This window comes from Triturus cristatus, chromosome 1_2, assembly GCF_964204655.1.
Source record: "Triturus cristatus chromosome 1_2, aTriCri1.1, whole genome shotgun sequence".
NCBI lineage: Eukaryota > Metazoa > Chordata > Amphibia > Caudata > Salamandridae > Triturus > Triturus cristatus.
This window is the reverse complement of record NC_140580.1, coordinates 575,276,921-575,304,901: the sequence shown is the minus strand read 5'-3', so window position 1 is coordinate 575,304,901 and position 27,981 is coordinate 575,276,921. Positions and strand designations below refer to the sequence as shown.

Below are 27,981 nucleotides of genomic sequence, written 5' to 3'. Positions count from 1 at the left end.
CGCCGACAGCGAGAGCCTGCGTGGGACAGCTCGTGAACCGACTCCTGGACATCGTCGACCTTCAGGGACCACGTGGCTGCAGAGACAAGCTACACCTCTTGACCTGTTTGCACCCGACATCGCCTGGTACCTACCTGGTGCCACGCTGGTCACTGGCTAGTGACTGTGAACACTGTCCCCTCTGCTTACAGGTCTTCTACAACTCCGATCCACCCTTGGATCCACCGCATCTCTTCTGGACCGGCCGCCTGCAGCATCTTTGTCACCAGGCTCCATTGAACAGATAGACGAAACCCGACGCACTTCGAGACCTATGCACCCGCTTCCTGTGGGTGAGGTAAAGCTGGCACTCCGGTGCACAAGTGTAGAGTGACATCTCTAATGTTTAGATCTGAAGTCTTGATTTCGTAGTTCAACCAGAAGACCCTTTTAGCAGTAACTTTTACGCACCCATTCAAAACCTATGGGAGCCCGCGTGTTACTTTCCTCACTGCACACGCGACCCATGGACCTCCTGGTCACTAACTGAAGTTAGCTCCTTGTAGGCCCAGCGATTCTAGAGGCCCTAGGCCTTTTCCCTTTCCTGTTCGTGGTACTTATACCACTATTTTAGTATATGGTTTGAGCGGCCACCAGGGCCTATCCATATAAAGTGCAACTTCTGTATATTGTAATACTTTCTTGTTTAACGATTTGTGCTCCTGTGCTCATAAAGAGTCTAGGGGATACTTTGAGTAATAAATACATATATATTTTGAATATATATCTGTGTGGTGTCCTTTCATTGGTATAAAGGGGGGTTACATATGGTAAAACAGCCTGCTTAACACGCTTCACGAGTTTAGCCTCAAAGACTGCTTAGCCTACGCTACCACTAGGGCAGCTAGTCCGAAAAGGTTGACTTACAACCACACCATAAGGGTTGCTTGGCATGGTACAAGGTGGTCGCTTTAACTAGTGAACATCATATACCAGGCCAACTTCTCACACTTGCCCCATGTTGCGACGCATTGTAAATGCGGAGCATCCATGGTGGCGCAAGAGGTGTCTGCCATGACGCAAAATAACTGGCGCATCCCTGCTGATATGCAGGAATGCGCCAGTTATTGTAAATCTGCCCCAGAGTATCTAAGCAACTGAAGGTTGTTGAGGAGAATTTTTTTTTCAGCAAGGAATCTTGCCCTGCACTCTGATGTTACCTATTTGCAGGCAAAGTACTACCAAATATTGTGGAAAAAGGCTAGCATGGTGGTGCGAATCATGCCTGAAAAGGTACACTTGGTTGAGGTTTCCCTGTTTTTCCAGGTGCGTACAGGCGAGCCTAATGGATATACAATTTTATGCTTCTCTCGTATTTGGGGAGAAAGTAGAGTAGCCCTGGAGAGGTTCAAACCAGGCAGAGCATTGATGGCAGCAGCAGTTTTGTTGCCACTCAAAAAGGGTTTCTTTTTCGCCAGCACTGGCCCTACCATCCAGTCCAACAGCTAAACCAACTCCTCCGGTAATACATGGAGAAGTGGCAAAACAAAAGGAAAACGGGCCTAGCAACCCTACTACTCCTTGTCCTGCTCCACCTGGGAATCTTATTGAATTCTCCCCCACATAAAGGGTGAAGAGCTTGTGTGAGGGAGGACATAATCCTTTCTGCATTCCTGGAAGGCCACTACAAAAGACCCGTCAGTCTTGTACATTATAGAAAGGGGAAAATAATCTTGCTGTACACTAGCCCTCTTCCAAATCCTGTCCACAGTGACTTCTGTCAGAAGGTCACCTTGGAATTTTGCCTAGGAGGTATTAGTCCGGTTGCAAAAATTAGCAATGTAGTTGGTCCCAGATCAGAAAACTAGACATGGAGTGCTACTCCTGGTACCTCCTGGTCAGCAAGAAGGTTCTGCGTCTGCACAAGAAATGACATCGCTGGCTTCCCACCAAAACTGTCTTCAAAAGAAGTAGCTAAGCTAGTTGGTACACGAAGTAACTCAAACTGTTGGAATGCAACTGCAAACAACTTAAGTGCGAATGGAGCATGAGCCGGAACAATACAGACAGGAGCATGTTCAAATCCACCATAAAACTCTAACACCAAATGATCTAGACCACCAAATGTTGGTGGACCACATTGATCCCAGCACCAACAGAAGGAAGCAAATCTTCGCCATTGTGAAGAATGTAACCTTTGCGTCCATCTCCAGCTTGATAACCCTGTTGCAGGACCTCAGTGACATTCTCTCTCTCCATTATTCAGCAACAAAATCACTGCCACTTACAGGTACTTAAATCCACAACCGCACCGGACAGACCTCGCCAAACGCCTCCTGATCTTACGCAAAGAGCCAATGCTTACCACATTGCCTGTCATCACCCCAGAAGAATCCGCCGCCACCATGAAGAGCAGCCACTCTGGGACCCCCATTGGAATTCTACCCCCACCACTCCTACTCCAGAGAACTGCAAACCATCCCATCCGAGCCATGCTCACATCCATTCTGAATGACTACCTTTTCTGTGACCTTCCCAGATGCTTGGAAGCATGCAAATGGCCTCCCTTTGTGAAGGAGCCCTACAGACCCTTCAACACTCACCAACTATAGACTGATCTCCCTGCTACCATTCCTGGCTTAAGCTCCTAGAGAAAATAATCAACGAAGGTCTCACCGATTAACTCAATGACCACCAAGTCCTCAACACTACTCTGTCTGGTTTCAGACCCAACCAGAGCAGCGGAAACTGCCCTCATCGCTGCTACAGAAGCCATCTGCATGAATCTGGACACAGGAGACACAGTGGTCCTCATTCTCCAGGATGTCTCTGCAGCATTTGACACGATCTCCCACCTCATTCTCATTCAACACCTGTCTGACATTGGAATCCAAAGACACCCACTCTGATGGATGTGCTTTTCTGACTAACAGGCCCCAATAAGGCAGCCAGGCACCATATACCTAGGACACCTGCAACCTCATCTGCAGAGTTACCCAAGTAGCCTCCCTGAGCCTGACCCTCTTCAATGCATACACGAGCACTTTAGCCAGCATCATCCACTCTCACATCAACGTCTTCTCCTATGCTGAAAACATGCAACTTATTCTCTCCCTCAGGGATTGGACACCCTGGACTTGGATCAGTTCAATGTCTGCATGACTGTAATGGCCTACTGGATGAAGGCCAAAAGTCTGAAGCTGAACACTAACAAGACCGAATTTGTGATCTTAGGTAAGAGCACTTCACTGTTGAACTGAACCTGGTGGACAACAGAGCTAGGACCAACACCCATCCACCCCAAGAACTTCAAGACTGTCATTCACTGCAAACTTTACATGACCTCCCAAGTCAATGCCGCCACAAGCTCATCCTTCTATACCCTGAAGATGCTGAGGAAGATTTTGAAATGGCTCCAAATCAGTAACCAGAAAACCGGCAAGCAAACTGGGCTACATGAACATCCTCTATGCACGATCAACAAAAAACTCACAAGAAGATTGTAGACCATTCAGAACTGAGCAGCCAGAATCAATCACAACCTCTGAGGCCACACTCTCATCACACCACACCTGAAGGAGCTTCACTGGCTCCCCATACACAAATGAGCACAATTCAAACTCCTCACCCACATTTTCAAGGCACTGCATAACACTGGAAACACAAGGAAATGATGGACGGAGTGCTGAAACATTTCAAACACTCACCCCCAGTCACACATCTGGGTTGAATCCATCATCATTCTTTAGCTCACTTTGCCACCCCAGTTCAGACACATCTATATGCAAATCAGTCTTGACCCTGTGCCTCATGGGAACAGTCCAGCCCGAACTGCCAAGCCATGTCTTCCCTGGACCGGAAACAAGCATCCTGGGACCGGTTTCGGGCTTACAGCCCTCATCAGCCAGGCTAGCTTGAATCCAGTGGCAAAGTGAGCAAGGGACCCATGTCTGGGCATACCATGCCAATTTAGGGCGAACAAAGCAAACACTCACCCTCAGTCACAGATTTGGGTTGAATCCATCATCATTCTTTAGCTCACTTTGCCACCCCAGCAAACCTCATTTTATTTATTTTGAATAAATGTACTGAAGCATAGCTGCTGTCAGACCGTCCAGACACCTCCGATTGTTCGGACTTCTACCTGCACACATCACATGGCTACACAAAACCAGATCTGGTGGTCGAGCCTTGTACGTTGCTCCTAAAGCGTGGAACGACCTGCCACTACACATAAGAGCCTCCACCTCACTTAGTAAATTCTGCAAAAAGCTGAAGACCTCGCTTTTTCGTAGTCCAACTAGGCCCTAGGTTTGACCTGACTTGCACTTACTCAGTTGCTGGATACCTTCCTGGGTGATAGTGATAGTGCACTCTACAATTCTTCATAACATTAGCTAACATCATAGATCTCAGGCTGTTAATATTTAGCCTTTGCAAAGAAAATGTCAAGATGCTGTCTGTGGTTCAGAGGCTTTTCGCATAGGAAGTGGAAGACTGGATGGTGCTCCTCCACTAGCAGGATGTGTATTTCCATATACCTATCCTGTGCAGTTAAATAGGAAGGTATCTGTGTTTCATGGCAGATTCCACTCACTACTAATTGGCTGACCTCCCGTTTTGACTCACATTGGCACCCAGAGTTTTCAACAAAGGGATGGCAGTGGTTGGGGGACATCTGCAAAGGTTAGTAAAGTCTGTGTTCTCGTACCTCAATGATTGTCTGCTCAAGGAGGGCATGCAGCAGCTGATGTCTGATCCCCTGAAGTTCACAACATCTCTGCTGTTAGACTTAGGCTTTTTTGTCAACCTGCCAAGTCGCAGCTGGAATCCTCTAAGTGCTTCCTGTTCAAAGTGGCAGTACTGTACATAACATATTTGTGGGCATTCTCTCCTCCCCAGACATTTTGCTGGTCACACTTGTATGATGGCAAATGAGGTCTCTCCAGTGGTGCCTCAATATGTAGTGGTTTTAATAAGTGGCGTTCGGTAGATGTCATCAGAATTCAGGCGACTGAGTTGTCCTGGTGATCAGTAGACAAGAACCTCTTGCAAGAATAGACCTTCTTCCCACCACTAACAGGGGCCAATGTAGTGACCATAAGGTGGGACGCATCTGGAGGAACGGGAGATCGAAGGCCTCTGGTCTCTCAGCAGGTTCAGCACACAAGCTTACTTGAACTGTGGATGTTTTGCCTGGCCATGAAAGCTTTTATGCTCTTATTTGCGGCTGATCTGTCAAGATCTTGACAGACAACACAACTGGAATATGGTATGTGAAAAAGTGGGTACGTGTGAGGGTCTCCTCTTTTCTTCCTAGAAGATCTGAGATTCTGTGACTGGGTAGAAGCACTTATGATCTTGCTGGTCGCTAGCCACCTGTCTCAACACCAGAGCTCACGTCCGTGTCAACTTGTCTAGCATGAGTGGTTTGCCTAACTGTAGGTGGTCCAAAACCGCTTCTCCCTGTGGGGCACTCATCCGTTAGATATCTTTGCCACTCATTAAAATGCGCATTGCCAACAAGTTCGTGCCCTCCAGTTTGTGTTGCTGTGATCCTCGGGGAATACATTTCAATTGACATGGAATTTTCTGCTTCACTATACAGTTCCACTCTATATCCTTAATGCAAACATACTATGACTTCCACTTAGTCCTCTGTTCCAGCTGCCTCTCAGAGGGGCCCTTCGCCAGGGCAGGTTCTGCTCCCCAACCTCCAGAGCCTCCACCTTCAAGCTTGGAGATTCAACAAAGGCACCATTTGCCTGACGCCGGAGTTGGACAATGTGATCTTGTCAGCAAGTTGCCCCTCAAAAAAATCAGTTTTGTTTCCTCATGTGTGGATGAGCATATAGATCCCTTGAAAGCACACTTTCCAGATATTATTTTTTTATTTCGCTAACCCTGCATTGTTGTGCTGTGGACACAGTTAAAGGTCACATTGCAGCCCTTTCGAGGTTCATTAGTCTTCCAGATTAGTCATCTTTTTTAAAGACCCAGATTGTTTCAAGATTTTTAATGGGGCTTACATGTATGTTCCTTCTTTAACCTTTTGTAATGTACCTGTAAGCCTTCTATTTGGTACTATCGTTCTTGATGGCGGTCCAGTTTCAATCTCTAGATAGTTACTAGTTGCAAATGTTGATCCTTTAAACTGTGTTCTTGGTAACCACACTTCAGTGCGACATGTCTTCAAGCTGCAGGGTGGGTCTCTCAATCCAGCCTTCATTTGCTTTTCTCTGGACAATCTGGGCCTGAGGATTAAAGTAGCTTGCCATATTGGACAGCCCATTACTCTTCAGACTTTTATTTTCCCCTCTGCTCCATCCCACCACAGAGGAAGCAAATTAACATCGGCTGGACCCCTATGGGGGAGTCTGTTTTTATATCAACTGGACCAAAGAGTTGAGGTCTGATGACCAACTCTTTGTAGGATATGTAGACGTTAAGAAGGGTATGGTGGTCCAGAAGAGGACTTCATTACGATGGATAGTCCTCTGTTGAAATCTGTTACTCCCTTGCTAAGAAGCAACCACCAGGGGGGATTCATCCACCAGACTGATTGCCTCGACCTTGGCAATAAATAGGGGTGCTCCTGTGGTGGTGAATTGTCAAATGGCGACATACGCCTACCTTCATACTTTTGTGATGCGCTGTTGCTTAGTCTGAGAAATGTGAAGGGACGGCAATTTTTCTTGTTCCGTGCTGCCGGATTTACTAGTCTGATTGCTCCCAGAGGCCATGCTATTGGTAGAGGGGACTGCTATGGTGTCTGTTCAGAAGGTGAAGAATCTGCAGTTAGAAGTATCCATTTGAAGATTAAGTTGTTGACCTTTGGTAACAGTTTTTCTGGTGTAGTCTTTATCTACCCGTAGATTTCTTGTTGATCCTGCCTACCTTCTCTTTCTGAAGGATGGCCGTACACATTTGGAAATTAATAAGATTGAAACTTTGTTCTGCTGCACTGCACATTCATATCCGATTTGATGCTGTCCTCATCTATGCCTCTTAAGGGCGTGGATAAAATGTGTGAATAACTGATGTTGGGCACTAGGGTGTCCTATGGCTCAGGTGATGACACACCTGCACTGCATCTGGTACGGTGATTGAGCCAGCACCACCTCCTAGTGTGTGAGAACTATTGTAAAGTTCCTGAATCCAGTCAGAAGCCTGGGGATATTCAACATGCGATGATGATGATTCTGCAGGTAAAGTATCAACCAGAAAGATTGTTACTGAAAGTAAGTAACTTCTCCTTGTAGCTTAAGGATCACCCAAAGTGCTTTGAAATGCTGAACCAGGATAGCCTTCATTTAAGACCACATTCACTTGACTGTCGGTAAGACTCAAATTCATTTGTGGTGAAATCACATATTTGTTACATGTCATCCATACAATACATACCAATATTTATTTATTTGAAAAAATTTTAAAACTAAAACCGACATTTATCCAGTATGGTGTAAGTGATTTGAGAAAAAGCAACAAATACTAATTTGAAACCCCCCCCACAGAATTAAGGTTTGGTTGGCGCAGTTTATGAATTTAACAGATACCTTTGAAAGAGAATTCATTTTAATGTAATTCACTTTTTTCCTTAGTTGATATCCAGTTGATTTTGGGCAGCACTCCTGAATATATAAAGGGAAACTTGGATTGAAGTCAAAACAAAAAATGTGTTCTAAAATAGTCCGTGACGTACAGTGTGGTGATCTTTACACTCTATACCTGAAACACTAAACTGTGGTCTGGGTGATTGTATCAAGATTCCACTCTTGATATATGCTGATGGCCTTGTTGTTCTTGTGACGAATGAGTAATGAATAATTACTCAATTCTGCTTTCGAGTTAGTCTTACAATAAAATTATCAACTTTCATCCCTGATCCCTTCTGTTTGACTGAAAGATCACTTCACTATTTATACTAGCTCAATTGTCCTGCTTTGACAAAATGAATCCGGATACTCTGACATACTCCTCTTAACGTTTGGTCATCAACGAACATGTAATAGCATCAGAAAGGCTGCTTGCTGTATGAGTAATAAACTGAATTCAGATCAGTTACAAATTGATTAGAAAGAACACATTCAGTAACTCTTAGGGATTAGAAGAGGTTGGGGTGAGAGGCGTTTTTTAATCTTTGACTAATGCAATTGTCTCTTTACCTTTTGAAGAACTCTTTAACATTGTTCCTGTCTTTTGCACTTTGCATTTTCTGGGGCCAGACTTGCCAGAAAACTGCGCATGGGAGCACTTTTCATAATTTGACGATCTGGTTTTGTTCAGTGCCGATAGTCTTTCTTCCATTACTGGTAGGCGCCCAGCCTGTTGGCGCTCTAGTTGTTAGCAAGGCCACATTACTTAATGGCGGCCGGCATTAGGACATGCACCAGATGCGCCAAAGATGCACCAAAGGCATGCCCGTCTGCTCCTGTCATCTGACCAGTGCCATGGGCCGAGACCACTGCACCTTTAGAACCAGGCAAACTAAAAACCATAAGATATTCATCAACAAAGCAGGAAAGACTTAACAAAAACGGCTGGAAGAGGCCTGCCAGCACTCTCGGACCCAGCCAAACTATTGGGTAACTGTCCCACCTTTAACTATTCCTCAGATTCACCTGAGCCTAAAGAAATGCAAGAATCTGACTTTCCATTAAACAAGGAGACTACGGAGGAGAAGAGCCAGCAAATGCGTAAATGGCACAGGTATCTAGTTAACTGTAGATCCCTCCCCAAGCACAGATTAGAATTACTTACCTTCCTAGAAGACTTTTAGGCACTGATTCTTACAGAAACATGGCTCAGTGAGGAAAGAGAGCCTGATATTATAGAAGCCCTACCGCCAGGCTATGCAATGGCAAGGCGTGACTGGGTAGATAAAGTTGGATGAATTGCAATTATTGTGAAAAAAGACATAGATTGTAAGTTCACCCCAGTGTCAATTCCAGGTAGTGAAAGCTTGGCTTGCTCTATCAGACTATTCCCACAATTTCACGTTCTCTGGTATACTGTTATACCGGCCCCCAGGTCCAACTGCAGAGTTTATGAAGCTGGTGCCTGACCTATTAGCTGCCTCTAGCCTTCAGACCGCGAACTTCACGGTATTAGAGGACCTAAACATCCATGTAGAAAACTCAGAGTGTGTACAGGTTGCCCACTTCCTGCATGACCTGTCCGTGATCCACTTCTCCCAGCTGGTCAATCTTCCAACACACAGCAAAGGCCACGCTCTGGACCCCCAATTTTCACTAACATGCTCATTTTGACAGTAAACCCACATCTGCCAACAGTCTAGACTGAACATTACATTGTAATATTCTCGATTCCAAAAGTGGGGCAGCCTGCAGCCAGAGCCACATACTTTAAGACCTACCAGCAATAGTCTAAACGAAATTGGGCCTGGTGGGAGGAAACCCTATGCAAATCAGCCCCTAGTTTAACCGAAGGAGCGGAGGTCTCGTTGTCATATACAGGAGTAAAATAAATGGATTACAAAGAAACTGGATGACCTAATCCCATTAAAAACTAATAAATAAATGCCATCCCAGGGAAAAAACTGTTTTTCACCAGAGTTGTGGCAACTAGAATAAAAATGCAAAACCGAAGGAAATGGAGAGTTAAATATGATGATATGAGTAAACAGACCTACAAAGCATCGCTGAAAAAATATCATCAAGCCGTCAGGAGAGCCCATACATATGATCTTGTTGAAGCAATCTGCGAACTTTTCAAAAGATATCTACAATATAGTGAATTCCTTTCTAAATCATGATTAAGGCTTCAGGTATTCCATTTTTACCGAAACAATGTGTTTCCTGTCTGTATTTATTTTTAAAAGCAGAAAAATACTGAAAATGGTGCTTCTTGTGAGAAACTCTCCATGCTGTCTTTCATGAATTCTAGGCAACAGCTGAGCTGGCAGACAGCATGGAGGGTTAAAATACAGGATGAGATTTCCTTAAATACAGGCATATGGTAACATTTATTTGTAGTATGATGCTAATATGTACCTGTGAGTGTAGTCTTTTGTTATACATGGCTGCTTAGTTTGATAAAACGTGACGGGCATCCATGTTTGAGTGCCTTTTGAAGAGTTGTATAAACACAGAAATATACCATTTTACAGCTACAGTTATTCTTGAAACAAAATAAATATGGATAAATAACAGTAAGATGGACAAATAATAAATATGGATAAATACAGACGGAAATGGTAAAAAAATAAATGCCATAAAACAGGGACCCCTAATCATGACATACCTGAAACTGGGCCTATTGCATCAATAGTATGATATGAATCACTAGCTAACCACTTTCTCTGCAAAATGAAAGCCACCTATGATACCCTATCAGGCTCACCAGAGTTTGGGAATAGTATAGGAAACAGGCCAAGAGGCATTGACATTGAAACGCCATTTGCTACTTTCCCTCAATTGATCATAGAGGATGTCACAACTGTGGCAACCTCAATTAAATCCGGTTCTCTGCTTGACCCAGCTCCAATTGACAGCCTACTAAAAGGGGGGGGGGGGCACTATAATGCTCACTTGTTTAATCTTTCCCTAAAAACTCAACCTAGACGCTGAGAAAATAGAAAATTATAGACCCATCTCCCTTCTGCCTGGTGTTAGTAAAATTCTAGAGAAAATGATCAACCGGTACATCACTGATCATTTGGAAACCAACCACATTCCTCACCCTACCAAACAGTTTTCTGTGCTGGCTGTATTACAGAAACAGCTGTTCTTAGGGCCTCTTTTGATACGGATTCCTACTTTACCCTTTTCAGTGAATTGGAAGAAGTTTGTATTACAGGGTAGGCTTTAAAGTGTCTGTTCTAATTTCTGCATAAACGCAGCTTCCAGTTTAGTGGGGGGCCGTTCCTCTCATCCAGCCATTAGCTGTACCGTAGTGTCCTGCAGGGCTCGTCCTACGCTTTAACATTTATGTCCACCCCTAGCAGCTATCATATGGTTTCAAGTTTGTATCTTACATGGATAATACCAAGCTGCTTGTTACACAGCCACCAGATATGGACTCTGTTTCCATGAGACTCAACAGCTGCTTAGCTAAGCTCTCTGAGCAGATGGCAGCCAGCGGTCTGACATTGAATGGTGGAAAAACCAAGATTATGGTCTGGGAAAACAACCCAACGCTCTGGGATTAGATCATCTGGTAATTTCCCTTAGGAGAGTGCCCATCTTCTAAGTCAGAAGTAAAGAGTTTAGGGATGGCTCTGGTCAACCAGCTAACCATGGCCTCCAAAGCAAAAAAGGTGGCTGGCAGATGTTACGCCCTTTTTTGAGCCTTGAGAACCCTCCTGAAATGGTCCCCAGTTGAATCTCGTAGAATCGTGATTCAAGGTCTAATTCTGTCCCGCCTTAATTATCTCAACTCGCTGTACTTGGGCAGCCCAAAATCAGTAATAAATAAACTCCAGATTATTCAAAATACCACCACCCAGATACTGTATTCAGAAAAAACAAAACTCTTCACGGGCTTCCATAAGCTGCAGAGTACAATTTAAGGCACTATGCATCTTACATCGGGCAAAGCATAACATAGGCCAATTTGACCTGCAGCCACTGGCCACCCCCTACCATATCAATAGGGACCTACGATCAAACAAGCTTGAATTGCTTCTTGTCACCATAAGGACAGAAGAGCTAGAAATGGGGTAAGGTCTTTTGCTTACCTTGCACCCTGGCTTTGGAACTCTCTGCCTACCAGCCTCAGAATGGAGTACAAATTTGAGTTTCAGAAAAAACTTTAGACATCTTTTCCCCTAATTTTTTTAAAGTGTTTTTTTATCTCTCTCCAATCAGTGTGACAGCGCTGGGATGCCCGATCTCTGGTAAACCATGCGCGCTACAAATTCTGAAGAAGAGAATTAATGCTCTTTCGATCACTACTACTTCAGTTTATATGTTGAATACCCTGACATAAATTCTGTGCACAGCATGTGAACATATAATGCATTCAAATTGCAGAACAAATGTCACTCACATGTGACACCAGCTTGTTCCTTGTGTTATTGTTTATTCATGCCATCTATTATTGACTCACCTTTTAAAGATGGCAAATATGTTCTTCACATGTTACCTCACAAAATAAGATGCAGGGAAAAGGTAATCTAAAAATGGCTTCTTTTTATGTAGCTGTGCTTTTATTTGGGTCGACATTCTATGTTTATCTTTCGAAAAACACCTATGGTAGATTCAGACTTTATAAGACAAAGTAAAGTAGGAATGTAGCAGCCCAACAAAATGACAAAATAAAATGCAGTATTTAAATCTATATAATGTGTAAAGTACTGTTTCAGACAAGTGCAGTTGAGTTAATAATTCTAACTTTGAGTGACTTCTCCACTTCTAGTATTTTAGCCCTATCCTTCAGCCAACCCATTTTCCATTCCTACTCTTTCTATCTTAAGGAGCAAGAGAGATTAGCAAAATCTGATTAGTGTTTATGGAGGTTGGCTTGGATTTAAAGTGACTGTTAATGCCCTCTGCACAGCTATATTTAAATGTTTTACTTTGCTGTGCAAATGTTATCTGTCGTACCCGTAACAGTATGAAGTCATGTTGGCCTTGGGGAAGGTGAATATTTTTGACATACAAGAAACACAAGAGTGTCTTTGGTGAGTAATTTGTACCTTGGTTGATATTTGCCATGCATAATCCAATGTGCATACGGGAAAATATAAACACAAATATTTGTGTGGGAACACACTGGATTTACCATACACATTGTACACCTCTCTGAGTTGTAGAAATAAACGGGGAATATTGTTAGTGCTTCCTTTTGGAATAAATGTTGTTGCTTCTGTTAATTATTAATTGGTTTGCATATTATGAAGACACTCGCCACAGCTCCCAGTTTCTTGTTTGACTGATGTTAAGGATTCCAGTTTTTCTTTCTGTATATTGGAGGATAGTTCATTAATTGATGACTCCTTTCTGAACGAGTAATATTGTCCTTCACGTCCTTTAAAGTGTTTGTTTTTTATTGTTTTATACAGGGCATTTATAAACAAGTATTCTGTTGTGACTGATGCTATTCCTGACCTTCATCCGGGTGAGGAAATATTTCACTTATCAGACTCCGGGAAACTTTTTAATCAGCATACACTGGATTTGAAAGATTTTGGATTTGTACCACACCGTGAGGAGGAGAAGCTTATCTTAAGGTATGGATGTCCAAGCTTAATGTTAGTGCATGTTGTTCGCCATTTACAATGTGGGTATTTCCTCACCTGGGTAGCCTTTATTTAGGGCCACATCCACTTGACTGAAGTTAGACACCAATTCATTTGTGGTGAAATCACTTTTTGTTACATCCATTCATATAAATATATACACCCAGATGTATTTAATTTAAAAACAAAAAAAACTAAAACGGATATTTATCCAGTATGATGCGAGTAATTTGAGGAAAAGCAACAAATACTAAAGTCAAAATATAACCCCCCCCCCAACAAAATAAGGCTTATGAATTTAAAAAAGATACCTTTGAAAGAAAACTTGTGATAAAATGATTAACTTTTTTCCTTATGATTTCCCCTCTTCTCCACTAAATGCACCTTTTGCTATATCCGCTTTCAACTTCTCAGTACATTGCACAACACTGAGGTGTACATTCTGCACATACTTTTCTTGTTTAAGTTCTCAACATCCCCCATCACATCGTTCACCAACCACCTGATGCCAATATCATTATCATACATTATATGTGATGCCTCTGTGGTTGTCTTTAACACTTCTTTCATCCTGTAGTTGATAAAATAATCTTTTATAGTCAGGGTTCAACAACAAAGGTTAGATGGGCTTACAGGATGTGTTCAGGCTATTTTGCAGTTGTAAACTGGAAACTCTGGTAAATGTTTTATTAAAATGGTCATTCAGAATTTTCTCAATTTTCCATAAACCCAAAACTTTTTGAAGCTCCACAGTCTTCAGTTCCTCTGTATCTGGTTAAACTTTGCCTTACATGTGCCCTGATTGTCATCTAGATTGGACGTGCGCTTCAACATCTCTCAAACTCCCATAATGAATATCTCCAACTTGCCATCCAGCACCACCATTATTTTTAAAAGGTTTCTATGACATCGGACTGTGTTGGCTTCAATATGTTGAACCTGCATCAGTTTTCTGCAACACCTTCCCATCTTTTTCCTCTCAATATTGCTTGTACAAAAAGGTCCTTACTTTCCTGAGAACATTCGGCTGAAACTGTAGCTCTTAAAAACCAATCACGATGTCTGTGCTGTATTTAAAGCCCCAATCATGGTTGCAGCTTTTGACCAGCTAGAGGTTGCCATTCCCTCTTGGGCTTGATATCTGATGCCTATTCCGCCTAAATTTCCTGCTACACCCTTTTGCCTTAATTCATCAAAATGAACATTTTATAAACCATTAATCATATTTTATTCATTCCACTCCTGTCATCCTATTCAGAGCACCCCCCACCAATATCCTTCACTCTCTCCATGGGTCATACCACTCTTCTTCAATATGCTTACTCCATGGTCTCCTGAAGAAACCTTGTGATGTTTTTTAATCCGTGACTGTGAAGCAGATTGCACAAGCATTTATTTTGTATTTTTGAAGACGATAATCTAGAGGAACGGTCATATTGCGGGAGCTGCCTTGTATCTGAAATCAGGATCCCCTGCAGACCCTCTCAAACCGGATCTATTCCAGAGTTTTTTACCTCAACTTCTCTCCCCCTTTTGTAAACTCATCAATCTATCTGTCTTCTGCTGTGGTTCCCACTTCATGGCAACATGCTAAGGTGGTTCCTCTGTTAGAGAAGCCCACGCTGGGTGCCTCCAAACCAGAGAGCTTCCGCCCTATCTTCCTCCTCCAGCTGGTCTCCAAGACCACCGAAGCCCACATCAATGCCACCCTTACGAAGTTTTTAGAACACAACAATCTGCTTGACCCACCCCAGAATGGGTTTCGGCCTCGTCGTAGCACTGAGTCCGCCCTTCTGGCTGTAGCAGAACATCTGAGGGGCAACGTTGGATGTCGGTCTCACCACCGCTTTAATTTTATTGGATCTGAGTGCTGCGTTCGACACTGTGTTCCATCGGATTCTGCTGCAGCGTTTGGAGGACAACGGTGTTTGTGGTTCTGCCCTGGGCTGACTCACTTCCTTCCTAGCAAAGCATACCTTCCAGGTGTCTGTCCCTCCCTTCTGCTCCCAGGTACATGCTGTCCACCAAGGGGTTCCGCAGGGTTCGGCTCCAAGCCCAACCCCTTTTAACTTCTATATCCAAGCTCTGGCAGCAGTGGCCAGGAACAGAGGATTAGCTGTGGTATCTTATGCGTATGACACACAGCTGGTGGTGGAACTATCTGACGACTCTGGGCAGGGTGCACTCAAGTTTAAGGAAGATTTAACGCCCATCACAGATTGGATGGATGACTGCCAATTGTCTCCAACTCAATGCCGACAAATCGGAGATCTTGGTGGTGGGCAAAGACATCCATCTGTGCTGGGCCCTCCGCCGGCTCCTAAACCGGCAGTAAAAAATCTAGGAGTCTGGATAGACTCCGCTATTTCTTTTCAAATCCAGATTAAGATAGTAGCCAGGTTATGTTTTGGGCTCCTACGCAGGCTCAAACCTTTGCAGGGTTTCTTCGACCCTACCACCCGTCAGGTGATCATTTAGTCCACAGTCCTCTCTAGACTGGACTATGCGAGCTCCCTATATATCGGGGCCAATAGGGCAGAGATACTGCGTCTACAAAGGGCACAAAATGCGGCAGCCTGGGCTCTCCCTGGTCTGCCGAGAATCTGTTCCATCGCTAGTTCCATCTGCAAACTACATTGGCTGCCGGTGGAGAAACGTATTAAATTTAAGACTCTCTGTATTACCCACAGAATCATGTTACTCCAATCTCCTGCTAGCCTTATGGCGCCCTACAGACCTACCCGCCAGTTACGCTCCATGGACCAGCATCTGGCTGTTGTTCCCCGGTTTAAGGGGTACGGGCCGGAGGACGCTCCATCTGCGTTTATGCTCCTAAGGTTTGGCACTCCCTCCCTGCACATATCGGAAACATGCAAAATCATTCGCTCCTCTGTAAAGCCATCAAAACTTACCTCTTCTCCGCATAACTGCCTTCTGTGCGGTTTTTGGCTTGCTTATGACAGTTGCATTTTAGCGCTGGGACGCCCCGTTGCTGGGGCAGCTGTGCACTCTATAAAACCCCTTAAAAACAATTTTTTTAAATCTACTTATTTTTCTTGCCATATGCAAGGTAATAAATGACTACATTTCAGATTAAATTTGCATGTCCTCCTAATATATGTGAATGCTGTAGACCGATGTCTGTACACTAATGATCTACTTAATTAGCACAGACCGGATAAAAGCTTTAGAAATGGGAAAACACTTGTAAATTGCAAAAAAGTGCATGGGCATTTTCTGACCTCTAAGTTTAGAGAAGTAATTTACATTTCTAGTCAAATGGAAACCTCTCATTTTGAGTACTGTCACAAATGTAATGTTTTAGGGAGCTTAACAGTCAAAGAAGCTTACCTTTAATGTTTCAACATAGGTGTATCCCTATTTAAGAGAAGTAATTTATAAGACTATAGTCCATTAGTTAAAGTTAAAACACCTGTAGAATGTAAAATGATTTAAGATTTGAAAATAAATCATTATGGTTAAACACAAGGCGAAACCTTGCCATGCGATCAGTTTATCGCTAGAATGGTCTTCAGTGTTAGTTGTACAACTATTCAATGCAAGTCATCTAATTAAATGTTAGTTTGAAATCCAAAAACTAAATTTGGTAATTGTTTGTGCAGGTTGAAATATTGGTCCCGGAGGTTACTCGCAGCTTGACTGATTTTTTTTTTTATGATTTATTTTGTTGAATGCATTGATTGATGCAGGTTTTCTTCCGTTGCTGCATACAGCAGTAAAGCATTTTATGGCCCGTCTACATTTTCTGTCTCCGGCACTAAGAACGAGTTAAATGTGTAACTTTAAGGTTAGTTCTGATATATAATTGTTTGTAGTTGGTTTGGGTATAACGAGTAAGAGTTAGTACAGTGATAAGGGAAACCGGATCAGGAGGTTTGCAAGGTTGAGAGTTGTTTGGCATTACATGAGGTTGAAATCCGTGATAAAAGACTTGCAGGGATTAGTCCAGTTTTTTTATACTTAAAATGACAGAACTCGCATCATCTGGAAAAAATAACATTCAGCGAGGTGAATATTTATTTGCTTGAGCTAAAACTGTTGATGTGCTGTGATCCAGCAAATATTGGTTATTCAAACAGCAGGACCAAGAATGCACGATGGTTCATATTGTACTTTTCTTTTTTTTCTTTTTTTTTTTTATAGCGCAGGGAAAAAACAGCAGATCATTTTAGTTACTCAAGGTTTCCTCAGCCTTCTCTATCGGTTTGTGCAATGCCCAACACCTATTTTAAAGTGGCTATTTGAGGTAAGAATTAATTTTTTTGATACCATTTGTTTGCCTATCATTGCCATGATGTGGGATCATTGTAAATGTTTTCAAACTCAAAATAAATTAGGTTCCTCAGGATAATATGTTCAGTTATGTATCCCTTTCTTGACACCTACATGTACATAAGCCATTCTTTGTTTTCCCAAATTTGTTAGAATAGTGTTTACTACTGTATTTGCAATGAATGGAGAGCAAAAAGGTGGTGCAGATCTGATTCAGTTACACAAATTAACTTTAAGACTAGTAATAAATATTTCACGCTACAGAGAGCTTACGTTTAGCACACTATTTTGCAGTACATATATTTTTTTTAACTGCAGCTGTCACAATTTTCCACTAAAATGTATTTGTATGTTTTTTTCCATATATTTATTCAAAATTTTATCCTAGATAATTTTTTGTGAGCATTCTAAACGTTTGTGCACTGTATAAATCTTAGGTAACCTAACTATTATCTGTCTGGTGTCTTATGGAAAACTGATCAGAGTATTGGCTGAAAAGTAGGATTTGTAATTATTTCCTAAGGCAGAAGTTGGCCTCAGTTAAGTAGCAAGCAATTCCAAAGTGAGGAAGCAAAAACAGATATCTAGCAACCACACCTGGCCTTCTGCAATTTGCAGTGTAGCTAGCATCTGATTTGTTAAACCAAGGCCCTTTAAAAGCTGAGCAAATCAGATGATTGTAGTTGAATTTAGATATACAGCTATAACAGTAAATGAAGTATGGGTTCTTAAAAGATGAAGGCTCAGACAGCAAGCCAAAATCGTGGGAGAGTGTGGCAAGAAGGGCCTGTTGATTTTGAATAGGTTGGAGGCGTTGTATGAGAGAGCGCTTAATGCCCAGGTAATTACGTTTACAGAAGTCTAGTGCTGATTACAATTCCAGCGAGACTAAAAGGAATGCTTCAACCAGGAATCTTATGGAAGGTGCGGATGATGTAACCGATGCCACTGGGGACTCCAGTTGAAGAGTGGAATTAATATTAACTGTTGGGCTTTTTACTGTATTTAGAGCCAACATTTTAAATCTTAATGAAGAACCAAAGACTGGTCTTCCACCTGTGACAAGGATCTAATTTTTTGATTATCAGCTTCAGACAATGAAGCCCCATCTATTGTTGTACTTCTAATAAAACTGTTTATTTGAGAACAATCATCTCACTATGCCCTATCATTCTGAATAACAATTGTTTATACCCAGTGTTAGCTCATACTTGCATACCATGAACACAAATTACAGTGTCAAGAGGTCTATCAAGATTTAAATTAATACTGGAAAGCACACACTGGGGTAAATGAAAATAGACTTGTGGGCAGATGAAACTGCTTTGCTGTCTCTTCAGGTCCACTGTTGCTCATTTAATTTCACCTAATATATTGCTGCTGCTGTTCCCATCAGCAGTATCACATTTTGCTGATGGGAACAGTCAAGTATACAAAAAATGATGGATGGAATACTTAATAGGACAGGGATGCCCAGAAGTGAGTCCTGTGCACACTGTGTTACTGGAACCAAGCTATATCCGACTGATGAGCCCATAGCAAGGGCAAAACTGGTCCTGGGTTGCTTGTGTTACGGTTCAAGGAGGACCTGGCTTGGCAGTTTGAGCTGAATTGCTCCAATTGGAGCAGGGCAAAGACTGATTTGCATATAGCTGGGACCAAACTGAGGTTGCATGGTGTGCAGAAAAATGATGGACTGGGATGCGGCCCGAGTAATTACCATTGGCTGAGACTAATTCAGGCATTCCATCCATTACTTTTTGTATACTTTGATAGGTGCAGTAGAATCAGGGGATTGATACCTTTGCCATCGGCAGCCAAATGCATGTTATCCAGCACAAAGGTAACCTTTTCTGTGCCTCTCTTGGGATGGAAACCCTGATACAGCTGCAGAAAGAAGTGTAACGGTGGCAGTGCACAAAGGATCCAGACCTGCATTCTTCAAAAGCAGAACCATGGTTCCTTTTTTGAGGAAAGGCAACACTATGGAGAAGAACAAGGATTAGTTCAAGATAACTCATGTGAATTTTGTAAAATATTTTTGAGCAGAGGTAGAAATCAGACTTGTCTAAGGCCAAGGTAATAGCCTGATTTACAATGAATCAATATGTCAAGAAGATTGGGTAAATGTATAAGCCCAGAATCTGCCCAAAATGGGGAAAATACTTCGTATGGCCATGGTGGTACAGCAGGGATAGTGCATTCCTTAGCAATACTGCCTCTTATTTTATTGAGAGATAAAGAAATTCAGCAATATTGCCTCAAAAAATAAGATTGGGATGTATGATCAGCATCTGTTAGTTCTTTATTCATTTCAAATATTTTCTTTGGCTTCTTACTGGCTGTTAGACTTCTAGACTGCAAAAGTGGACGAGCGTGCCAAATTATGTTTTCTGTAATCAAAAAAGAATGACCAAGATATGTTACAGCCATCAGGCAAAATCATTTAAATAGGCTTAAAGGTTTAAGACACAAGAGGAACTACACTTCATTCATTCCACAAACAACCATATTCTCTGTTGTATTCTTAATAGGCATGATTTCCTTTACCCAGATGTATTGTGTGGCTGCATATCATCTAGCATTGAATCTATTTCATGACATGTCAGTGTCAGGCAAGAGTCGGGTAAGGGGGGAATTACGGCATGAAGATGAGATTTATTTGGTGCTGTTGCCATGAAAGTCCACGCAGGATTGCCTCACAGTTGTAGGAAAGAGGATGCATTCGAGTCTTGCATCTCTGTAGTCAGTGAGGATTCCCGCCATGGGCCCCTCATTTCATATTTCCCTGGGCATCTGCTCGCTGTTTAAAAGTCTATTTCATGTCCTGTGTCCATTCCCGGAGGGATGACGCACCCAGAGACCTTCACCCATGTGCTATATCTCTTTTAGCAATCATACAGTCCGGTCATACGAGTTTATGGCCAGGTCTTGGGCCTCCCATTCCTCCAACACACCCAACAAGGTAATTTTAAGTGTAAGGGACAAGGGTCTATCGTAGGGTAGGCGCAAGTCATATTTCTGTAATTGCGCTCCTCTGCCTTCTGTCCCTGTCCCTGTCCCTGTTATCTGTTTTTCTTTTTGTTCCGTCCCTCTTAACCTTTCACCATGGTTTGCTCCGAGCTGGAATAATTTAGAATGTTAAAGCCAAGAGACAGTTGGAGTTACCCGAGAAGAGCTAGGGAATTCTGTTGAATAAATCCTTTCTTCATCCTCTAATATTATTTGACTCTTCTCAGTATTTGTGATGGGCACCTTCATAGTGGGCAGATTGCACTTTCTTCCCTTATCTATTACTCTCGAACAGGCACTGCAACCCTTTGATCGAAAGCTAGCTTTGTTTCAGCAAAGGATATAGCTCGACTGAGGACGTTTGAGAGCCAACACCATATCTCCTGCTCTGATTGTGAACCGCACATGTTGGCACACTGCCTTTAACTGGAGATCTTCTGATTCCTGGAAGCCGTCTGTCTCTGTTGGATATTGTTCTGCGCCATTGTGTCAGGAGCATACTCTGAAAGGCGTCGTCTTCATTCTCAGAGGACATGCACAGGCTCTTCCAAAAGCTGTTGATAGTTGTCCGATCTTCCACTCCCCTGTGGAAGGATCAGATCCTGCAGTCACCATATGGTGCTGCCTTCTCCCTTTGTTCTGTCTTTTGTACCACTAATCCACTGTCTCTACATGCTGCCAGCTCTTTCTACAAAGAAACACCTCTAGAGAATTGTACTGCTTTAGCACAGCATTCCCTACCTGTCTGGATCTCACATATCCCTATTCGCATGCTTGGTACAGAACGCTCCAGTCTTACATACTTTTAGCACGGCACAGGGTTGCCTTTTGTTGGATGTGCCACTTCTTCACAGGGTGAGATACATGTAGGTGGTACCACTTTTACATTATTTTGAGGTATTAACTCAACTGTTAGAATGTCTTGTGACTGGGTTTGTTCTATGGTTGAAATATTTGACAGTTTCAAGACTGTTCAGTATGTCATGTTACCCTTCACTTTTATTGGTGAAAAGATTATACATTTATTTCTTAAGGGGCATTATGACTTTTTTCCGCTGTGGTGTTTTCTAGCTCAGTTTCAGTAGCTCTGTGTTGAACCTTATGATACATCATATGGGTTTCACCGCTAATGAACTTATCTATCTTCATGTTCTTTTGTTCACTAATTTGCGTTATCTTGGGCACCGGATCCCTTAGTGTCCTTTGTTGATGGCTGTTTTGATTGAATCCGTCTTATCCATTTGAGATGATGTTGGAAGGTTGCATTTGGCACCTTGTTCTTTGCTTATAGTTCGCACTTTAGGGACATGGTTATAAGGATCTTTTAAGTTAGAATGCTCAACCTCGTTTGCAACTTTAGGTGATCCGAATTCTAAAGAATGTTTTTTTCTGTGTAATGCTGTTAGTGCATTGATTGCTATGAGCATGTTGTGTCTGGCGTCCCATCTTTGAATCCAGTTGTCGCTTATCTTGCATGGGCTCTTATTAGTTTTGTTTGAGTATATGATTAATAGGTTCTTTATTGTAAAGATGTTTTTTATCTCTGGAATTGCATTACTTCAATATGAAGTGGTTAATTTTATGTTGGTTTCTTTCAGTTGCGTGCGTATATATCTCCATTTATAACTAAGCCTGTACTATGGCTGTTATGAGAGCCATCATTGAGTCCGGGGCTATTTTCAGTGTACAGTTTATATCTGGCTCATCTTATTGACTTTCTAGCCCCACCCTCTTCAACACTTATGACACCTCTGGCCAGCAATCGCCAAAACCCATGGACTCAACATCATATCCTGCACTGGTGACACACAACTTATCCTCTCCCTCTCCGAAGATGCCACCAAGACCAATTTCTACAACTGCAAGAAAGCAGTCCCCAACTGAACGAAAGACAACTGCCTGAAGCTCATCTCGGACAAGACAGAGGTACTGAATTTTGGAAACAAACGCTCCCCATCGGGCCCATATTGGAGGCCCTCCAAACTTAGAACCACTCCTACCCCCACTGACCACGCTAGGAACCTCTGCATCATTAGGGACAACAATCTAACCATGATGACTCTGATCAACTCAGTCGCCTCCTCCTCCATCATCTGCATGCTTCATAAGAAATACAATGGCTACTGTGAAGCTCAAGACGCACCATCACCCAGGTCCTCTTTTCCAGCCGACTGGACTACTGCAACGCTCACTACACAGGGATCACAGCCCACCTCCTCCAACTAGAGACTATACAGAATGCCACAACCAGACTCGTTCTGGATATCCCTAGACGAGCCCTCATCACTCCCTACCTCCGGGAACTCCACTGACTCCCTCTACAGAAAATATGCCAGTTCAAGCACCTGACCCATACATATACCGCCCTACACAACTGTGGACTTGCCTACTTAAACCACCGCCTGAACTTCCAACAGACCTCTCCGCTCTGCATCCCTTTCTCTAACCCTCACCACCGCATCAGACGTGGCCGATGCGGAGGTCGCTCTTGGCAGCGAAGACATGGAACGAGCTACCCTTTAATCTATGACCTCTCCTTCTCGTCCAGAGTTCTAAAAGTCCCTGAAGGCCTGGCAATTTGACCAATCAACTCGATCCTGCCAGTGCCTGGATACTCTCATGGGTGACCAGCTGGGTTCTACTAATCTAGTGATGGATTGATTTGAAAGGTTTAGGTATAGCCCTGTAGGATCCAAGCTAAGAGTATCTGAGAAGCTTTAGTCCATGTTGATCAAATTATGTCCTGCCTTGTTGTTTGTCTTGCCAGTTGCATTGAAATCTTCCGCCAGGACCAAGTCCATTGAGTTATCCAGAGCTTCCAGGGTTGAGGTGTTGCTGTGTCCTATTATAGTTTTCGCCACTGGATAGACAGTATTAGTTGTTTTTGCTTCGAGTAGAGCTGCTATTTTCAATCTCATAGGTACTTCTCATAGTCATAGTCTGCTTTCTGTCCTAATCCAGGGTCCAGTAGGATTAAATTCCTTAAATTAGTTTGCTGAAGCATGATCTAGTGCACTTCAACAGGCTCTATGTTGACAGTTGGTTTATAGGTGTTCGGATTGGTTGTTAATCCGTTGGAACTAATGCCTCTACCATTATTCTTTGTGCTTCCTTGACTAGTGACCCAGGTGATTCAATTATTAGTAGTGAGGTTTGCATGATATGAGAATGATTGAAAGTGATAATGGGCTGAGGCTCATTGCTTTGCTGATGCTTCAAGAGAATCTTCAAAAGGAGCATCAAGAGTCCATGGATTGTATATGCGGATTACAACTGCACTCCAAACTACTTACCTTTTTGGGTTGAGTAGTATCCTCTGTCCTTTCTCTTTTTTTTGTATGCAGAAAAAGCACACATGAAAAAACACTATTTTCTGCTTTTTTTTGCTGTGGAATTAGTTATATTATAGTTATCCTTTTGGAAATGTTAAGACTCATTCCCAATGGCTTCTTTGCTTAAATTAGATTTGGCTTTCTGTAATCTGGTTCTAAGTAGTCTGTGCTGCTTCTGTTGCTTGGTATTTTCTTTTTTTGGGGTATTTTCTTTGAATCTTTAGACATTGGCTTTGCCCAGTACAGACTCACAGTACATAATGCCCTTTTTTATTAGCTCTGTGTGTGCTGTGCGATGCCAATTAAAGATTAACAATTTAAAAACTTGTATTATAGCATAGGACCTAGAAGCGGACCACTTGGCACATTTCAGTCGACAACAGTTTAAATCTGAGCACAATAAAAAAATGCATTTTGTGTTAATTTACAGTAGCAGTAAGGAGTAAGCATCTTCAAACAGTATACATTTTATTACACCACATCTTAAACTCTATAATATTCAATTTCTTAGTGTAGGAATTCGCTCTGTCCTAAGTTCACTTCAGTGTGCACTTTACTTAAACCTCGATGCACACCAGTGCACACTAACACGCATTAATGGTTTGTTTTGCACTTCAGTTGGACAGATACTTACACTTTGGGGTTTCAAAGCATAGTACTAGAGCGTGGGATGTAAACAAATAACCTCAAACAGTGCCACCACACTCCACTCTTTTCCTCTTGCTGCTTTTAAAATCTGTGTGTTATTTTATCAATACCTAAAATCAAATCCATGTCCAGAGAAAACATCTAAACACTAAAAAAGTAATAGATGTGACAGCAGGAAACAAAACAGCCATGAAAGGTGCCACTTCACCTCTTTGACCCCCCACGTGCTTTCACCATATCTTGTTCCTTTTCACACCAACATTTCTCCTTTTCTCCTCTTTAATTATTTGTTAATTGTAATTCTTCTTCTAGAATCCAGGTCCCAGTCCTAAGACCCCAGTTTCTGGGGATATCAAGCATTTTAAATAGTTACTTCAAGAGGAGCAAGGCTTAACACCATCTTGCAATAAAGTATGACGAGTCCTTGTAGGTTGTATAAGCAGTCCACCCAGCTATGGCTCTGGCTTAGCTTGCAGATTATGGGGATGACACACCTGCACTCACAGCTTCCCAACTCACAGCTGAGCCAACCAGTAGGTCGACGCTAGTTATGGGCATGGTGGCTGATGGGTGCACTACAGGTGCTGGGTATTGTCCAATAACTGAAAGGCCGATTGTCCAATTGAACCGGGAAAAAAACAGGGACAACGATCACTGAAACCTCAGTAATAGAGATGTGGAACACAGTGCAGCAAGCAGTAAGCCAATGAGAGCGGTCAACAGTGGGCAGGGACTATGCAGCGTTACCTCACAGCAGGCATTAACCCGTCAGAAAGGTCCAAAGCAAGTGCGGTCAGCCTGGCTCGTGTGTTATATTTTGCTATTTGGCATTTGCGGAACAATTTTTTGCCATTAGTGTGGCATTACAGTGCTTATTATTAGTCCAGGGGTAACTGTCCAGGTGGTTCCAACAATGACCAGAGTCTGTTGGATTGAAGCAGATGTGCAGTTAGTGGATTTACTGTTGATATATCATTTAGTTGATGATGTCTGTATTGAAGAATTTAGGGTTCGATGAGTGAGGCCAGAGGGCTCAACAGATTATTCTAAAGATCCTGAAGCCTACATAGGATTCCCTAGAGAAATACTTTTAAATAATAGTAATTTTTCATTCTTACCCTTCCCTGCAGGATTTCTGAGGCCTACTGTGTAGTCCTATTTAAAATTGAATCAACAAAATTTTAATAAGACGTATTTGGTTGGTTTCTTTTAGCAGACGTGTGGTCAAGCTAAGATAAGAGATACCCTCCAATGTGTCAAAACGTTTTGGAATACAAGTTGATGAAGCTCTGCAATTCTTCAAAACTGATTCTTTGAGTGTTAGAGTAGTGCCATCCCACTCTCAAAGATGGCCTTCCCCTTTTAGAAGGCAAAAAAGGAGTGTTTAGGGCACATTTTTCTCTATTGTCTCTCTTTGACAATTCTATTCAACGACCTATGACAAAGAAGCCATTTCAATTACACTGATGCTGAGATCTGCAGACATGCCTGCCCTGCCCCCTTAACCAGTTCAAGCAAAGATGATGGGAACTGGTGTAGAACAACCAGGTGCAGGGCATTGTGGTCTTGGGACAGTGTTCAAGGAGATATTTATTCCCCCAGTGCCCTGTTCCTTTTCCCACCATAACCCTTGGACAACCTATACTGGTACAACAACGCATACTGTGACGTTATTGTTCTACTGCTAGAAGATCATCAGCTATTGGACAGAAAAGCGATTGTTCTGAATGCTTGCATGCCTTTCACCACCTACCCTTGCCCCACATGGTTGAAATACCAATGAATCTTGAAATATGAAGGAGACTCTAGTCATGACTGGATATTCAGCCAAGCCTTGGTGGGTGGGCTGTTTTAGCTAGTAGTAGCGACCCAGCAGGATCTCTTTGCTCCAAATAGATGTGAAATGCCCAGGCTTCACATCTAGGTTCTTCAGTCAGTGGTTAAAATATGAAGCATGTTCAAACAGGCTAAATTTGTCTTCCTCCAGTTCTCCTAAAATGAATGGAAATACACACTTGAGTGATGCTCCTGGCAAGTCAGGCGCGATCTCGATTTCTTGCATATTTCCATGCTGCCGCATGGCTGGTTCTCAGTAAAATTGAATATTTGCACAAAAGTTAAAGAAGATATGTTCACCACAACCCAGCTGTATGGGAGGTCAGTATCATGGCTTTCTTGGTGTTTGGTGATCTCATCTTACCAAAACACTGTGGGTCTGAAAATGATGTCGGTCAGAATTTTCCTCCGACCTACATCTCTGCAGTTTCGGAACAGTTGGCAGTCCGAAACCACCGCAATTACGATGCAACCACTCATTGTGCGGTTGCAAACTCTTATTTACCCGTGGCAGCTTGTGTGGCAGTCGGAAACTAGCCGCAGCACAAGCTCCCATAGGGAAATTGTGAGATGGAAAGGGCACGTGTCTACCGTGCCCCTAACCATGGAGGCTTCTAATCTTGAGCATACACTGTGTGTTGCCTTCACTGCATATATCCTTCCTGATATTGACATTAAACTGGGATGATTCACTGTGGGTAATTCCCACCATACTGCAGCACTGGGCAGATGAGCAAATGTGTTTTTGGCAATCGGGCTGCAACAAGATCACGACGAAGCTGCACCTTGGAGAGAAGTGTAGATTATCTATCTTGTCTGTTTGTCTGTCTGTCTGTCTGTCTATCAGATAATTATTGATTGGTATTTAGTTATAAATGCTTTTAATCTATAAAACATTATAAATGCTAGAAAAGATATTACCTGTACCATTGGTTTGCTAGTGATGGTATCTTTCATAGTTGGCATTCAATCTACCCAGGTTCTATAGTCAGCCAACTCTGCTGTTCGAGGGGGGCAACACCCAGCTTGAGAGAATCTGAAACGATTGCTAGGAGCAAGTATTAGGCAGTCATTGGCAGTTGGCTGGAGGATTATAAAAATGGAAGAGGTATGCAATCTAATAAACTATTCACGGCATGCATATGCCTATAGTAAATCACTTCCTGTTTTCAATGTGGGAAACTACAAAGGCATTTATATTTCTGAAATATATCACAAATGAAAGGCCACTGTCACAAAATAATTTATTTATCCTCCTCATAAAATACTTGGTCTGATAATCTTTAATCTCCCTCTCCCCAGATAATCCTCAATATGTGTCCACTTGGGGTGCATATTATGAGAAAATATTTCAGGTATGATAGTTTGTGGCACATAATGGGATATATGTTGTGCTGCACATGTATCCAGCTACCAAATCTTGTGCCTGGCTATGTATGCTTTTCTGTGGTGCATGCCCTCTGTCTTTGGACATTGTTAGTCTGTAGAAGGAAACTAGGATTACTATTAAAAGAATGCGTTTTTTGGGGGCCTTTTCACCTGCATCCAGTATCTTGAATTAGACCAATCTAACAGTTGTTTTTCATAATGAACTCAATAGTTTACTCTTGGAAACTCTCTATTTCATATAAAACAGGTTGATGGTACGGTTAGTGGTGTGGGTAAATTATATGGGATGTT

The 27,981-nt window shown here is 42.5% G+C and overlaps 1 protein-coding gene across 5 annotated transcripts in view; it reads left to right on the top strand.

The window, feature by feature from the left end:
- Positions 1–27,981, top strand: part of SLF2 (SMC5/6 complex localization factor 2) — a 411,151-nt gene that overhangs the window by 205,910 nt on the left and 177,260 nt on the right. For all 5 annotated transcript variants that reach the window (XM_085606517.1, XM_085606515.1, XM_085606519.1 and 2 more), the window contains 2 exons: positions 13,004–13,171; positions 17,345–17,447. In XM_085606517.1, the coding sequence (XP_085462643.1) occupies positions 13,004–13,171; positions 17,345–17,447 (271 nt within the window). The remainder of the gene's footprint in view (positions 1–13,003; positions 13,172–17,344; positions 17,448–27,981) is intronic.